At 52.5% G+C, this 14,964-nt stretch overlaps 1 protein-coding gene across 1 annotated transcript in view; it reads right to left on the bottom strand.

The window, feature by feature from the left end:
- Window positions 1–979: 979 nt before the first annotated feature.
- Window positions 980–14,964, bottom strand: part of Duox1 (dual oxidase 1) — a 32,446-nt gene continuing 18,461 nt past the window's right edge. The window contains exons 20-33 of the mRNA XM_045157440.1: window positions 14,598–14,773; window positions 13,445–13,514; window positions 13,037–13,162; window positions 12,327–12,505; window positions 11,873–12,103; window positions 11,272–11,371; window positions 11,018–11,067; window positions 9,513–9,640; window positions 4,822–4,975; window positions 4,220–4,452; window positions 3,864–4,022; window positions 2,606–2,761; window positions 2,373–2,501; window positions 980–1,664 (exon numbers count right to left, since the gene is read on the bottom strand). Of these exons, the coding sequence (XP_045013375.1) occupies window positions 1,542–1,664; window positions 2,373–2,501; window positions 2,606–2,761; window positions 3,864–4,022; window positions 4,220–4,452; window positions 4,822–4,975; window positions 9,513–9,640; window positions 11,018–11,067; window positions 11,272–11,371; window positions 11,873–12,103; window positions 12,327–12,505; window positions 13,037–13,162; window positions 13,445–13,514; window positions 14,598–14,773 (2,014 nt within the window). The 3' untranslated portion in view covers window positions 980–1,541. The remainder of the gene's footprint in view (window positions 1,665–2,372; window positions 2,502–2,605; window positions 2,762–3,863; window positions 4,023–4,219; window positions 4,453–4,821; window positions 4,976–9,512; window positions 9,641–11,017; window positions 11,068–11,271; window positions 11,372–11,872; window positions 12,104–12,326; window positions 12,506–13,036; window positions 13,163–13,444; window positions 13,515–14,597; window positions 14,774–14,964) is intronic.

A 14,964-nucleotide genomic window follows, 5' to 3' on the forward strand; every position in this document is an offset into this window, starting at 1 on the left:
GAGGAGACAAAGGCGGGCGGGACGACGGCGCCCGGCTCGCGGGCCCGCGCCGCCTGCGGTTCCCCGCCGCGCTTCCCGGGCTCGGGGCGGCCGGCCGCGCGCGCCCCCTGGTGGCGGCGCCTCGCCGCTCGCGCGCGCCGCAGGCCCACGTGTGTCGGCGCCCTGGCCGCCCGCCCGCCGCCCGCCCCAGCCCGCTGACGCCTGTGGGTGCAGACCCCGCGACGGCCGCCGGGCAGAGCTGAGCGCGGACGGCTCCAGACAAGCCGAGCAGATCCTCCTCCTCGGTGTCAGACGCCCTCCAGGGACAGCGGCCCTGCCAGCACAGTCAGGACCCTCGACCAAACCCAACCGCGCAAAGCCTAAGTGTGCTGTGTGGGGGATTCTGACCCAGTGATGCTTTTCTCAAAAGTGGGGACACACCATCACGCGCATGCAGGAATTCAGCGGGGGGGGGGGGCAATGGAATCATTTGAAATCGGGCAGTTTTAGAAATTCCTTCACAGAGGGTTGACATTTTACGTGACTGGAGAGCGTCCAGCCATGAGAAACTGGACAGAAGAGGTCAGGGATGCGCTCATGTGTCTCCTCACTGTCGTCCTGCTGCCTGGGAGGCCCGTGTGGGGGCCATTGGCCTCGTCCTGTTAGCTAGGAGCAGCTGAGGCCCTGAAGCAAACCCCGCCAACTGTGGCTTTCTACGATTCTGGCTGTCCCTCCTCCCTCCCCTCCGCCCAGCCCACGTTCCCCAGACACCCCACCTCTGCCTTTTCTGATCACAGCCTCATACTAGCCACTCTGAGGGGCCCTTTGTCCAGCAGCCCTGGGCTTTGGAAGGACCCTCCAGCGATACTGGCAAGCCCAGAGATGTGTAGACTAGACCAGCTCGCTTGCTGGGTGAGTGGTTTCTTGTGCCTGAGTTTGTCCCTGTCCCGAGGCAGGAAAAAAAAAAAAAAAAAAAAGAAGGAAACGTTTAACGGTGGGGAAGTGATTTATTTGTAAAAGAGACTACTGAATTCCAGAAAAGAGGGCCGAGGGGCACTGCCCTGGACAGCAGTTAGTCCAGGGTCTGAGTACACTGTTCAGAATTTTGGGAGAGATGGGGTGTGCAGTTAGACTGAAGTGCTCAGAGAGGGTTTCTTTAAATGGGTCCAGTCCCTACCCACTTAAAAGACATCGGCCAGCCCTTCTGAAACTGAGGAACTCAAAAAAAGGGGTCAGTCTGGGTGTGGGGAGGGTCCTAAGATGCCAGCATCTATACCCAACTGCTTCATCCTTAGGCTCCGAGTCCTGTAAAAACACTACTACTTGTCAGAGTGTCTAATGAATTACTGTTTTTCCTTAGCCTACAAATAGGTTCACTTTGCCCCAAACCAATAACATTACTGTGTCTTAACCTTTAGTTCTAAACAGTGCCCCACTTCTCCAGACAGACATATTGGCCCTGGAGTTTCCCTAGCCCACATGTGATAACTGAGCATGGCCAGCCATACCATGTTGTGAGTGGGTGGGGGCCAATGCTGAGGCAGAGCCACTGGGCAGAGGGCCTAGAAGTTCTCATAATGGTGGGAGAAATGAGTCCGGTCCTGTCTGTTGATGAGCTGACAGGCCTTCTCAACATTCTTGGTCATGCCAGGTGGACCACAGCTAAATACCCCAATCTTTCGGACCTGTTGTGGGAAGAAGAGGTAAAGACTAATGTGCTGTTCGTTGACAGAACTAGATCAACATTCAAAGAGAGGGCTAGGCTCATGTTTCAAGATGTGGGCTAGCTCCTTGTTCATGTTAAAGACCACCAAGAACCCTGACTGTGTTTCTGATAAAGGTTTGCTTTGTACCATGAATGGCGAGGGCTGGTTCACTCCCCCGCCCTGGGTTTCACTCTAGCCCAGGCTGATCTGGAATTCACGGATGTAGTCTCAAGGTAGCCTCAAATTTATAGTGCTGCTCCTACCTGGGATTAAAGGCATGTGCCACCATGTCCAACTGGTTCACTGTTTTTGAGTCTATGTAAGTACTAGATTAGTGTTTCTAATAGGGGCTGGCTTAATCAGTGGGCTTGCTTTGTTTTGTTTTTAAGAGAGCAGTAACCAGGCCCAATATTCATGGTGAAAATTAGCTCCGTGTCCAGGGGAGGATGGCTCAGTTATAGGGTAGGATTGAGTTTACGGTGGGAGTACTTCAGTTATTGAGCTCTTATTTTGGGTCAGTGAATTACACTTCAGAGTGGGAAAATCCGTGTTGCCTACCTATTGGTCTCCTTTCCATAACCCACCAGCCTTTCAGAGCTTCTCAGCAGCACTTCCTTCCCCTGGAAGTGTTGCCCAGGCCCCAGATGATAAAGCTGAGGAGAATGTGCATATGGGGAAGGGACTGACCTGGGGGTGGACCTCCTGCAGGGAGTTGAAGAAGGGCTCAAAGGGGGGCCGGCCAAAGTGAGTGACAGACCGCAGGCCCGTGAACAGACTCCGGTTCAACACCTTCTGGAAGTGCCGCTCACAGATGTACTGGAGAAGGAGTGGGAGAGAAAGGACGTAGCCAGGCACTGTGACAGCCCACTCTTAGCCCTGATGGTGGCCCACCTACCCTGGCTTGGCCAGCGTTGACCTACCAACATGGTGGTCCTGAGGTCAAACTTCTCAGCCAGCTGGGTGATATAGATGTGCACAGATACCAGGTCGTGGTGGTCATTCTCCTCCACCTCCCGGATGATGTCAGCCAGCCACTCGAACTGCCGCTGGGTTCTGGTCACCCAGATGAAGTAGATCTGGGGACACATGCTGGACTCAGGACCAGATCAGCTCTGGCTCCCTACACTCCACGTGCAACTCTTCCTTCCGACCTCAGGCAGCTTATGCCTGTGCCTAGACCGCCTGCAGACCAGGTGTATGGGACACAGCCAGGCTGAGGCCAAAGATGGGTTGTCCTTGCGTATGAAGAGGTTGAAGTGAGAGGTTGGACCAGGCCAAAGGATTGAGCTGAAGGTCATATTGGGTGCGAAGTAGCTTTCTCAGGCTGAGCCCATCCCACAGCTCCCTCCCAAGGGCCCTGCTCTGGCTGGAGGCTGCCCACCCCCAAGAAGCTGCCCAGAGGCAGACCTCATACAGCAGCCTCCGAAACCCCAAGCTGCCTGGAATGCCCTGAAAGGAAGCTTCCCTGGGGAAGTTTTCAAGAAGGAAAAGTGAGGTGATGTGGGGTAAGGAGCAGACGTAGAGCTGGCGCTGGACAGAGGACAGGAAGGGTGCTGTCACCGTCTGAGTGCTGACAGTATGTGGACTGGGCCTCTGCCTGCTGCATTCCAGCACCCCTGACTCACCTGCCAGGCCCAGACATACAAGCAGGGACCTGCCATTGGGTCCAGGCAACAGCAAAGGGGCCCCATGTAGAGGGGCCTGAAGGCTTGGACTGTGCTCCTAGGGCCAACCCAACCCACGAGTCCTGCTTTGCCACCTTCCCTCCCCCTGCTCCTGAGACCTTAGTCAGTTTCAATTGTGCCCCACCCCAAGGGTGCCCTTCCCACTCTTTGCCAGCAGTGCTCCAAGGATTGGCCTCCTTTATAGGAGAGGATGTGTTTTTGTTTGCCTCACCTCCCTCCAACCCTGCCTGGAGGGATTCCCACAAGCAAATCCTCTAGGAAGCACCCCACAGCTGAGGGAAGGAGCCCTTGGAGGCCAGACAGGAGCCTGTAAACATTGTCAAACCAACTCTGTCTTTCGGCAGCTCCCTAACTCACCACCCACCTCTAGACTTCAGGCCAGCTTTTCCTTGCCCAGCTTTCACGGGGGGGGGGGGGAGCAAAAGCAGGCAGGAGGCACAGAAGGCCACAGTGCTGGGGGAACTGGGGACTGGTGGAGAGACTAGGCACTCACCTTCTTGCAGAACACTTGGCAGCTGACTGATGACTTGAAAACCAGGTCTTTAAGGATGGAGGCAAAGGGAGTGACCCCAATACCCCCTCCTACCAGCACGGACACCTCAAACTTATGCCATTCCTGGTGGCCTTCTCCAAATGGCCCATCGAGGTACAGCTGTAGGGAGGGCAGTGGGTTTGAGTTTGGCTTGGCTGTTCTGAAGCCAGACATGGTAGGCAGGGAAAGCAGGTTGGGAAGGTCAGGGGAGCGCAGAGTAGGGGCTCGGGTTTGTGGTAGCATGATTAGGGGAGGGGAACCTGGTGCTGCGAAGGAGATGGAGGAGCGTGTGCCACATCTGGCCTGAGTCTGGATACCTTTGGATATCTTGCACAGGTGCCACCGGTTGGGGGCGAGTAGATCTCCCTGAGGCGAGTGGTCCAGGGTCCTGCCACCCGGATGTGCAGGCTGAGTGTGTCCTCGTGAGGTGCAGACGTCAGTGTGAAAGGGTGGTATTCGGTGGTCCCCAGAGCCAAGCAGGCAATCCGCACCCACTGCCCTGACTTATACTCAAAGCCCTGGGGCCGCTGGAACTGCAGGTGGGTCACTCCTGGGGAGGGATAGCACATGAGGCTGCTGACCTTTGTAACAGTGTGGCCTCCAGAAAGTGCCCTCTTCCCAACCACAACCTCAGCTCTGCTTCTGGACTGTGACAAAGGATGCATCCCCCCTCCAGAAGCTTACCCCAGGGGTCAGTAGGACAAGGAGAAGCCCCGCCTGGACTCCTCCACTCTGTTGTGTCAAAGGCTCAGAACCACTGGCAAAGAACATTTCTTGCCAGACTCCTCCTCCCAGCTGCCTTCAGCCCTCTGTCATCTCCACCGGACCAGGCCAGTAGACTAGATGGTCCGGGCACTGCCCCTGCCCTGTCAGCTGCCTAAGGAGCCAAGTTGGTCCCTCACTGACTCCAGGCAGATACCTGAAGGCAGAAGCTCAGCCTTCACCACGCTGATCTCCACCTTCTTCCGGCTTAAGCTCACCAGCTTGTCCCCCACATAGATAAGTGCTGGGGCCAAGAAGAACATCTGGAATCGGGGCAGCTGGATCAGAGCAAAGCTGCCGTGGATGATGAGCTGAATGGATCAAAGAGTACAGCTTAGGCCTTATATCCCACCTCTTTGCCTACAGGTGCACCCAATCTCCACCTCACCATAGACCAACTCAACTTCCTCCAGGTTAAAAACACTCCCAACTCCATCCTCCAAAGAATGGAGTTCTTTCCCTCATCCTAGCACTGCTCCAAACCAATCCAAATAAATGGCTTCCTAGACTCTTGCAGTTACTTAGATTCTACAAGGCAGCCAGTGTGAAGTGTGTGTGTGTGTGTGTGTGTGTGTGTGAGAGAGAGAGAGAGAGAGAGAGAGAGAGAGAGAGAGAGAGAGAGAGAGAGAAAGGGGTGGGGATCTTCGTATCATAGTCCAGGCAGGCTTTGAACTTGTTCTGTGGTCCAGAGTGGCCTCAAATTTATGATAATCCTCCTGCCTCAGCCTCCTGAATGCAAATGAACAACAGATGCATGTGCCACTTTGTGCATCTGACTTTATGTGGGTACTAGAGAATCAAACCTAAGTCCTTAGGTTTTGCAGACAAGCACTTTAACTGCTGAGTCATCTCTCCAGCCCTTTGAAGTGCTTTTTTTTTTTAAAAAATAATGTCCTCAGCAGGCATGGTGACTCAAACTTCTTTTAATCCCAGCACTAAGGCAGCAGAGGTAGGATGCTTGCTGCGAGTTCGAGGCTACATAGTGAGTTCCAGGTCAGCCTGGGCTAGAGTGAGACCCTACCTTGAAAAACCAAAATAAAATTATAATAATAATATGCTCAACATAAAAAGCTTTAGTTGACTTCTCATTGAACTACAAGCTTTTGCTGTACTGTCCTCTGCCTGCCAACCGGTTGCTCCTCTCTCTTGTTTCTCAACTACAAGTCTTTTCTGCTTCAGGAACTTTGTACCTGCCATTCTCCTTGCCTCACCTGTCCTTCGTCTGATTCTACCTTCCGCCTCTTTCCAGGTCTCAGCAGAAATAGCTCCTCAGTCCTCGCCTTGGTGCCATCACATCTCTCTGTTAACTCCCTGTCATCATCTGTCACCATTCGCAATCACTTTTTGCTCACTCATCTACATACTGCTACTTTCCCAACCAGACGGAAAAGGTCCAGAGACTTTTTCCAGCCAAGTCTCAGCTCCTGCAGCACTTGCTGAGCACATGGTAGGCACTCAGTACTTGTTGGGGAAAGGAGTTTCCCAGGTTTGTTCTACCTTAAAAAATTATTTATTTATTTATTTGAGAGTGACAGACACAGAGAGAGAAAGAGAGAGAGAGAATGGGCAATGGGCGCACCAGGGCCTCCAGCCACTGCAAACGAACTCCAGATGCATGCGCCCCTTTGTGCATTTGGCTAATGTGGGTCCTGAGGAAATGGAGCCTCGAACCGGGGTCCTTAGGCTTCACATGCAAGCACTTAACCACTAAGCCATCTCTCCAGCCCTGTTCTACCTCTTAAGGCTAAGAATATATCCCTAGTCCCCGTTTTCCATGAAATAGCTGGCAGATGTGTCCAGCTCTGGTCCTTTCCCAACAGTATGTCTAATGTGGCCCCATGTTACCCTTCCTCTTCTTCCTGTTCATTTGCTCAGGAGTCTGCTTCTCCTTAGGACCTGCACACTTCGTGTACACTAGCTGCACAAATAGCCCACCTCCTGGCCCCTCCCTCCCTCCCTTTCTCCATCCCTCTGTACTTCCCTCCTACCCTCCCCTACTCTACTTCCTTTGTTCTTGCTCTTGGCACTACTGGGGATTGAACCTACCACTGAGCTATGTCCCTGGCCTTTTCTTACTCTTTAATTACAGACAGTCTCAATAATTTGCCCTGGCTGAACTTGAACTCATTTTGTAACCCAGGCAGGCCTTGAATTTATAATCCTTCTGCTTCAGTGTTCTGAATAGTGGAATTACAAGCATGTGCCACTAGGCCCGACCACAAGGTCTCTTTGTAGATCATGTCCTGTCCTGTCTCAGTAGCCTGTGACACTAGTTACCCCCCCGCCGCCCGCCTTGCTGCTATCACTTGCTGTAGCAGTGTTCTGCGGGTTTTCCTTCTTTGCCTCCCCAGTCACTCACCCAGCTCCTGTCCTGGCTCCATTCCTTCTGCCGCACCCAGTCATGGGTATTGCCCAAGCCTGGCTCCCTCACCTTCTGCCCTTTTCTGCGTTCTACCATATTGCGCAGCTTCTCAGAGCCATAACCACTGTCTCAGCTGCAGACTCCGCGTGTCCTGCCACGACCTGATCCCTGTGGCCACCTACAGCCAGGCCCGTCTGCTCTGTCCCCTTAATCCTATCACCATGCTTACTCCCACACCTGTGCTCATGCCCTTCTGCCTAGATCCTGCTGCCTGGACTGCTCTTCAGTTTCCACTCAGCCTTGTCTCTGTTTAGCTTCCCTCCTGAAGCCTGGGCCTGAGGCCCATCTTCTTCCAAAGTCTCCAAACTAGTCCATTGTAAGTTGAACTTTCATCCATGATTTCCTACAACTTACCGTTGGGACACTGTTCATAATCACTCCTGGTATGAGTTATGAGTGTGGCACTTATCTCTATAGCAAATCTCAAGATCCTAAGGGCAAAGATGTTAGCTCCCAGTGGAGACTAGGCCTCCCACGGAGCTAGTACCAAAGAGACCCTCATGGATTCAGCTAAACTTGGGTCTCTCGGAAATCGCTTTCCTCAGCTGAGGGTTCCTATAGTTTTTGAACCGTTCACCACCAAACTAACATAAACCTCCTTGAGCTATTTTCTGAACTGACTGCTTTCTCAAAGTACCTTTCATTGTGGAGTTCACACCCACCCCGAAGGCTCCAAAGCTTCCAACCAGATTGAGCGCAAAGGCAGGGTGACCTCATACTCCTCTGTTTATACAGTCCATTTTGTTGTTGGCTTTTGTTTTAAACCACAGAGTTGCTGCAAACTCCTAGTTGGCTGAGGAGCCTGGGGTGGTGGGCATTTCAGTTCCTAAAGTCTTGGCTCCAGATGAGGAGCCTAAATATCTTTCCTTGGGGCCTCTACATTAGGATCCTTGTTACTTTCCTTTCTGCCCAAAGTCAAATTCTTTCCTCAACCTGCTATGATAAGTGGAAAGAAAGTGCTTAGGCCCTGCCCCCCTGCCCCTGGTGAGATGATAACAAGCTGCCAGGCCAGGACTACCCAGTAGAAGAGCTTGTGCCTTTCTGAGCCCTTGACTTTCCTATGAACCCAGTATGCCCACAACTTGGGAATAAATCAGAAAGCAGCCTTGGACCACTCTTCTGGGTCTCCCCATTAATTCAAAGAAGCTGTTTTGGTCACCAGGAGCAAGAATATTACCTCTAGCAGAAGCAAGAGCCCAAGGGGCTAGGGTCCCACCTGCTATTTGGGAAGGTGAAGAGAGAGGAAGTTAGTCACAGCTCCCAATGGAGAGAGAGAGATTTCTTTGGAGACAAACATCAGAAGTTATAGGATACAAGTTACTTCAGATTTATGAAGTACTAAGCTATAGGCAAGATGTCTGCCCAGCTATCAGTGAGGACAGAGCCACACCTGGGAGAGTGCAGGTGGGGTAATAGGAGCCAGCCTCACTGAGGCAGTGGTGCGCTCTGCCTCAGGAGAAAGAGACCCTGTGTACAGTGCCTGAGATGAAGAGGCTAGTTATAGGGCCTTTGGGCTCCTTGAACGCTGGCAGTCTAGCCACCAACGAGTGGGAAAAGTGGAGGCCTTGGGATTTGGTTTAGCTCCTCAGAAGAGCCTCTGGGTGCCCTTTGGAAGGCAGGCAAGCAGAGTGATAGTGTAAGGAGCCAGGTTTGAGTCAGCTCAGGAGCTCAGGTGAATTAGCTGATGACAAGTCCAACAGAGGACAAGGGAGACAAGACAAGGGAGGGAATGTGCAAGAAGGAATCAAGATAAGTAGAGTCTTAAAATCCATCTTATCATCAATTTCTTTTTTTTTTTTTTTTTTTTTTTGGGTTTTCGAGGTAGGGTCTCACTCTGGCTCAGGCTGACCTGGAATTCACTATGTAGTCTCAGGGTGGCCTCGAACTCTCGGCGATCCTCCTACCTCTGCCTCCCGAGTGCTGGGATTAAAGGCGTGCGCCACCATGCCCGGCCTTATCAGCAATTTCAACTGAAGGCACTTTGAGCAAGCTCTTTAACTTTCCAGGTGGCATTTAGCTGGGTGATACAGCTAATACATCCCCAAATGGCATCAGAACAAAAACCGCAGAATGCATCTAAAATTTTTTAAAGGGGTAATTCCCCCTCAGGTGTAGGCCATACCAGAAGCCAAACAGCCGCCCAAAAGACAGGAACGACTGCCCAGAACTGATGTGGGGGAGTCTGTGAGGAATGTGGATGAGCCTGGAAGGGTTGCTACTGAAAACTCCACACCAGGAAGGGATCTTCCAAGAGCTACATACCTGGGCCAGCCTACTGTGAAGCCCCATGTTATAACCCCCATCTCTGAAGAGAGATGTGGAGAAATACGTAAGGGGATGGAAAACTAATGTTCCATCTTTGCTTGCCTTCCTGGAAATGTCCTGCCCATTCCCCACTGGCCTGGCTCATAGCCAGAAGCCCTCACCAGGATGTAGAGGAGGATGTAGAGGTGGTGCGTCAGCCAGAAGCCCCGGAAACTACAGCGACGGAAGTGGTGGGAGGCGAAGACGTACATGATGGCCAGGATAAGGAGCAGCATGACCCCCGTGAGGCCTGAAAAGTGAACAGGAGCGTGGAGGACAATGGAGTGGTGATGTGCGGAGGGTCATGGTGGGGGTACAAAATCCCTAGACCCCCTCATCTGTTCCTCTTCCCCATACCTGACCACACCCCTTTCATGTCAACAGACCCATGCATCCTCCCAAACCTTACCCTTTCCCCACCCAAGTCATCACATTTTGTTGTTGTTGTTATTTTAATGTCTGTCTCTTCCCTGACCCTCATATAATAGGAGTCAAACAAATTAGGCTGTCTCACCACTAAATCCCAGTGCCCACTGCAGGGCCTGGCATACTGGGCATAAATGGGCCATACTATGTATACAGGGCCTTGTATAAACGTTCCTGAATGAATGAATGAATGAATACAAAAGAGCCTACTCTGGATCAGACACAGGAAATTACAGACTCTGCCCTCGTGGAGTCAATTGTCATAGGACATAACATGAGTTGGCCCCATTAGTTCATGAATGGGATGATGCTGTCCCTGTTCATTGCCAAAGCCCCTCGTTCAGCCTGGGGGATTGGGAGGAATTTCATGGAGGATCCCAGGCCAAGTCACAGGTACACATGAGGGTGATGCTGGAGCCAAGATGGAATAGAGGCACGTGAATAGTCCCTTGGTGATTCAGGAGGAGAAAGACAGTAATTAGGAAGATTAGAGCACTGCTGTTCGGAAAAGCAAAGGTTAAGAAGGGATTGAACCAAAGTCTGTAAAGTCCTGAACGGAGAAGAGAGCGTAAACACAGCCTGATCCACCAAATCCCAGTGGACGCAGTCAGCAAGCACCCTCTGAAGTTCAAAGCAGAGCATTTTACAATTAGAAAAAAATTAGAAATCCATGCTGTGTTTCACAGAAAGGAGTATGCAAAACGTGCTACCCCAAGAAGGGAACAGACTGGAAATATAAAAAGGTTCAAGATGAGTTTGAATAGATTCTCAGCCAGTAGCTCTCAAATGTGTAATTATAGAAAGCTAGTGTGCCTCTACACACAGTCTGTCTCAAGACACCCTACAGAGTGAGTGGGAGACTTCCGTATGCCTTGACAAAGAGCCTGCTCCCTTCCCCGTGCAGCTGGGGCACAGCTTTCCTCAAAGCTACCTTTGTGGTAGATGGCTTCTCCCATTCCTGTGAGAACTAGTCCAGAACAGGGACCAGTAAGCCCTCCCTAGGACAGGAACTAGTCCCACGTAGGGAAGAATTGGAATGCAGAGTCACCTAAGTCTCCTATTGTCCTAGAGCGTCCTCAGAGTCAGAGGGCAAAGCCTGGGTTGCCGTGAGATCTGAGTCTGGCTGCTCAGTGACTGACAGAACCCAGAGCCTGGAGTTTTCAGTTAGGCCTGGGCATTCATAGAGGGGTAGGGCTCTCACCTGGTACAGTCTGGAAGAACCACCAGTAATACTTCTGAGGGAACTCAGACCTGTGTGGGAGGAAGAACCCTGAGACTTTTTCTGGAGTGCCAGGAATCCCTAGCGGAGTCACCCCAACCCTGATACTGCTAACTTGGGGCTGGCGGCTCAGGCTGGCCGGTCCTTGTCAGTCCCAGGGCCTGCAAAGTGACACTCTCTTCTGAACCAAGAGGATGCGTTTCTCTACCTGCAAGGGATCCCCGACTCCTACTCACCCATCATCATGGAAGAGGCCGGGGAAGAGGCACGAGAGCACGCTGAGCGGGCTGATGGAGAACAGGTACACATTCACCACGTGTCCTGCACTGTGTAAGACTAAGAGAGACCACATGGGAGCAGCCAGTGAGGGCGCTCAACACAGGCAGGTGGAGAACCCTGCCTCACAGATATCCATGAGGTCCCAGACAAGGACCTCTGGGGCCTGGCCTGCTGAGCTCCATTAACCCTTCTGTATCTCCCCTCTTCTATGAACGCAACCACATGAGTCTGAGGCTAATGGTAACTAGGAACCCATCCCTGTGACTTCTTTCAAAGAGTTGTGTTAAAACACAAGAACTAGGACAGCACTAGGGTGCTTACTCGTGCTAGGGTGTTGGGAGCTTGTTAGGGGGAAGCTGATGGCGAAAGTGACCTCCAAATGATCAGGGCAGGGGGAGCTCTTGGACTTACTTCCCACCATGGCCCAGCCAGCCTACTCTCCACCTTTATGGAGAAGACCATGCAAGGTTAACATGAAGTCCCAGGAGGGGGATCCAGCGGCAGGGGGCAGGTAGAGGAACAGGGAGAGGGGTCCCTGAACTGAGCAGCAGCCCCTGCCTGTGAGGACGATGGCTGTGGAGGCGATGAGACGGTGGAAGTCCACGGCGGCATCGAAGGGGATGTAGCGGTTGAGGAAGGTCTCCCGCAAGAAGGTGATGAGGTTGCGGCACATGGTGAGCAGGATGTAGGAGAACATGAAAGAGATGCTGGCCGCCGTGCCCCGCGACAGGATGATGCCCACGCGGGTGGTGTCGGTGATGCCCATGTGGTGTGCTGCAAAGGCGTAGTCTGCAGCGGGTTGGACAGCAAGGGGCAGCACAGAGGACACCGTGGGTTAGCACGGTCGTGGAGCGCAGGCCACTCCCACAGGCCCGCCCCTGCAGTCTCCCGCAGGCCCCACTGACCTGGTTTGCAGTCGCAGTAGGCCCCCGCCCCCAGGGCTGTCCGCAGTCCCCGAGACCCCACCCCCGGCAGGTGCCCCGAGGCGTGGCCAGTCGCCGAGGTCACTCACAGTAGGCCCTCTCCAGGAAGAGCGCCCCGGAGATGCCGTAGAACACGGCCACGCAGCCGATGTGGCGCCGGTAGTTCTCAATGAAGCGCTTGAAGTGCTGCACCGTCTGGTGGCGTCGGCTGCGCTGAAACTTCTCCCGATGCGCCTCAGTGAAGAGCAAGGGCTGGAACGAAGTGACCCTGGGAGACAGGCAGCTTCAGGCCTGGGCTCAGACCCCACCTCCACCCTGCTTTCCCAATGGGGGCCTCGGGGCAGCCAGGGGCCTCTGAGGAAAGAACTGTGAGCGTCTGGTGCAGAAGCAGGTTCAGACCCAAATGCTCCTTCCCGCTCCAAAGGGGCGCTGTCAGCGAAGGGCCAGCTCCAAATGCTCATTTCCTCCCACCAGATGCACTGCTCCACCTACCCCAGCGTCCATGCACAGACAGCACACCCACCCAACCTGCAGCCAGCCTTTAGTGGCTCCTGGCTCCTCTGACTCCTTGAGCAGAGGTGAGGGAACATGCTTGAGCTCTGAGGTCCCCTGCTCTTCCCACCCTTGTAACATTAAACAGTGTGGCATTTAATGTGCTGACCACTACACCAGACTCCCTTGGCACTGAGGCGTTCTGGAACCCCATGGTGAACACAGTGCCTGGCACCAAGGAATGGATGGATGGATGGATGGATGGTGAAGGGGTGTATGGCCGGGTTTCAGGGATAAGCAAGCATACTTCATGCCAAACCTCCGTCGAATCTCCTGGGGAGGGTCCGTGTCCATGGGGCACTGCAGTTTCTGTGGTGAGCACTTGGTCTTAAGGTTGTTGCGGGCACAGTGGGCACTCGTTCTGGGAGAGGGACTGGGAAGGGATGGCAAGAGGTAAGACCTGCTGCCCTTGCTCTGCCTCAAAACCCACTTTGTCCAGAAAAGATCAGAGCTCTCCACAAGGGAACAGCAGGATTCTCACAGATACTCAGAAAGCCAGAAAATGCCTCAGATCCTAAGGGGTCAGAGCTGAGGTCACATATGCCTATGGAGGCCTGTGTTCTCCACAAGGTCAATGCAGCCCAGAAGGAAAGTGGGTGGAGAGAAATGGCAACTCCCCAACATCTTCCTTCCTCATGGCCAGGTGGAGGCTCACCAGATCTTCTCTTGGCTGATGTAGGAGGCCCTCCGGCAGATGTTCTTGATCACTTCCGGCACCTCCACCCCTGCAATGCAACGCCAGGCTTCACAAAATATTTTTGGGGGGCACAAAATATTTTTTAATTAAAAAAAAACAATAAACAATGCTAACTTTCTGCTTTTTCCTGAGTCCTCAAGCTTAGTTCTACTAGGGCTAGATGCTCCTGGGACTGTGTGGCCCAGTTCACTTCTAGGAACCTCCTTACCCTCTCCTCTCAGCCCAGGTTCCCATTGCCCTAGCTGCCAGGTCTGGAGTGCTGGGCTGCTTCACCAGCTCCTCTCACCCTCAGGGCTGAATGAAGCCCTGTCCAGAGCTATACCCCTACAATTCTCATAATCCTGGGGTGGGTACTGGGCTTGGTCTCAACATGCCTCAGTAAGAATTATCACCTAGGAAGATACTGTGACCCCCTGCCTGCTACCTGCCCCTTCCTCACTCAGACTCTGGCCTCTGCTCACTTGAGTCAGACACAGGTAGGACCCGAAGTAGAGAAGGACACGGAATCAGGTCTTGATATACTGAGGAAACATTACTTAACACTTAGCCAGGAGACATTGGGCGGGGGGGGCGCATGGCTACAGACCCAAGATACGGTATATCCAGAACCAGACACCCAGTTTAGAGGAACGTAGTGAAAGAAACACTGTTTCCCTCCTGCTCTGGGCACTAAGCTTAGGGGTCTAGCCAGGTGGTGGGCTTCAACAAAGGGTCAGGGGAAGCAGAGTTATAGCCAATATCTCCCCTTCCACATCACATGTAATGGCACACATTTGTAATCCCAGCATTTAGAAGGCCAAGGCAAGAAGTGTGAGGCTAGCCTGATCAATATAGAAAGATCCAGGCCTCCTATGGCTACACATAGCAAGACTATCTAAAAAAAAAAAAAAAATATATATATATATATATATATATATATATTTAATATAAATAAATTAGAAACTTTACTTGTAAACTATGGGATTACACAGACTGAATATATTACATATTATTTATTATATATAGTTTTCCTCTGATTCTAAAAGAAATTAAAACATTGCTATAGCCTCTAAGAAATATGAGAGAATTGTGCATAATAGAGGTATCAGCCCTGCCTGGCAGGTGCCCCAACCTTTGACGCAGAGCTGTGTGAAGCGGAGCTCGCTGTCGTGGTCCCGCAGCATGAAGTGGAAGTCCTCCCACGTCAGCTCCTCCTTGTCCTGGAAGCCCGACTCCCGGAACATGGACTCCACCACCTCAGCCAGCTGGACCTTGGACAGGCAGTTGTTGGAGATCTCAATGAAGGACCTGGGGTTTTAAGAGGGAAGCCATCTGACACAAACATGCAGACATCCCACCCACATGACAGGGCCACAGCTAGCTGAGTCTTTTTTTTTTTTTTTTTGCATGAATATGTGCGTGGTGTTTGTGCATGTGTGTATACACATTCATATGCATGTCAGTGCATATGCATGTGTGCCTTTATGTGTGTGTGCAGG

Source organism: Jaculus jaculus, chromosome 8 (assembly GCF_020740685.1).
Source record: "Jaculus jaculus isolate mJacJac1 chromosome 8, mJacJac1.mat.Y.cur, whole genome shotgun sequence".
In the NCBI taxonomy this organism is placed as follows: domain Eukaryota; kingdom Metazoa; phylum Chordata; class Mammalia; order Rodentia; family Dipodidae; genus Jaculus; species Jaculus jaculus.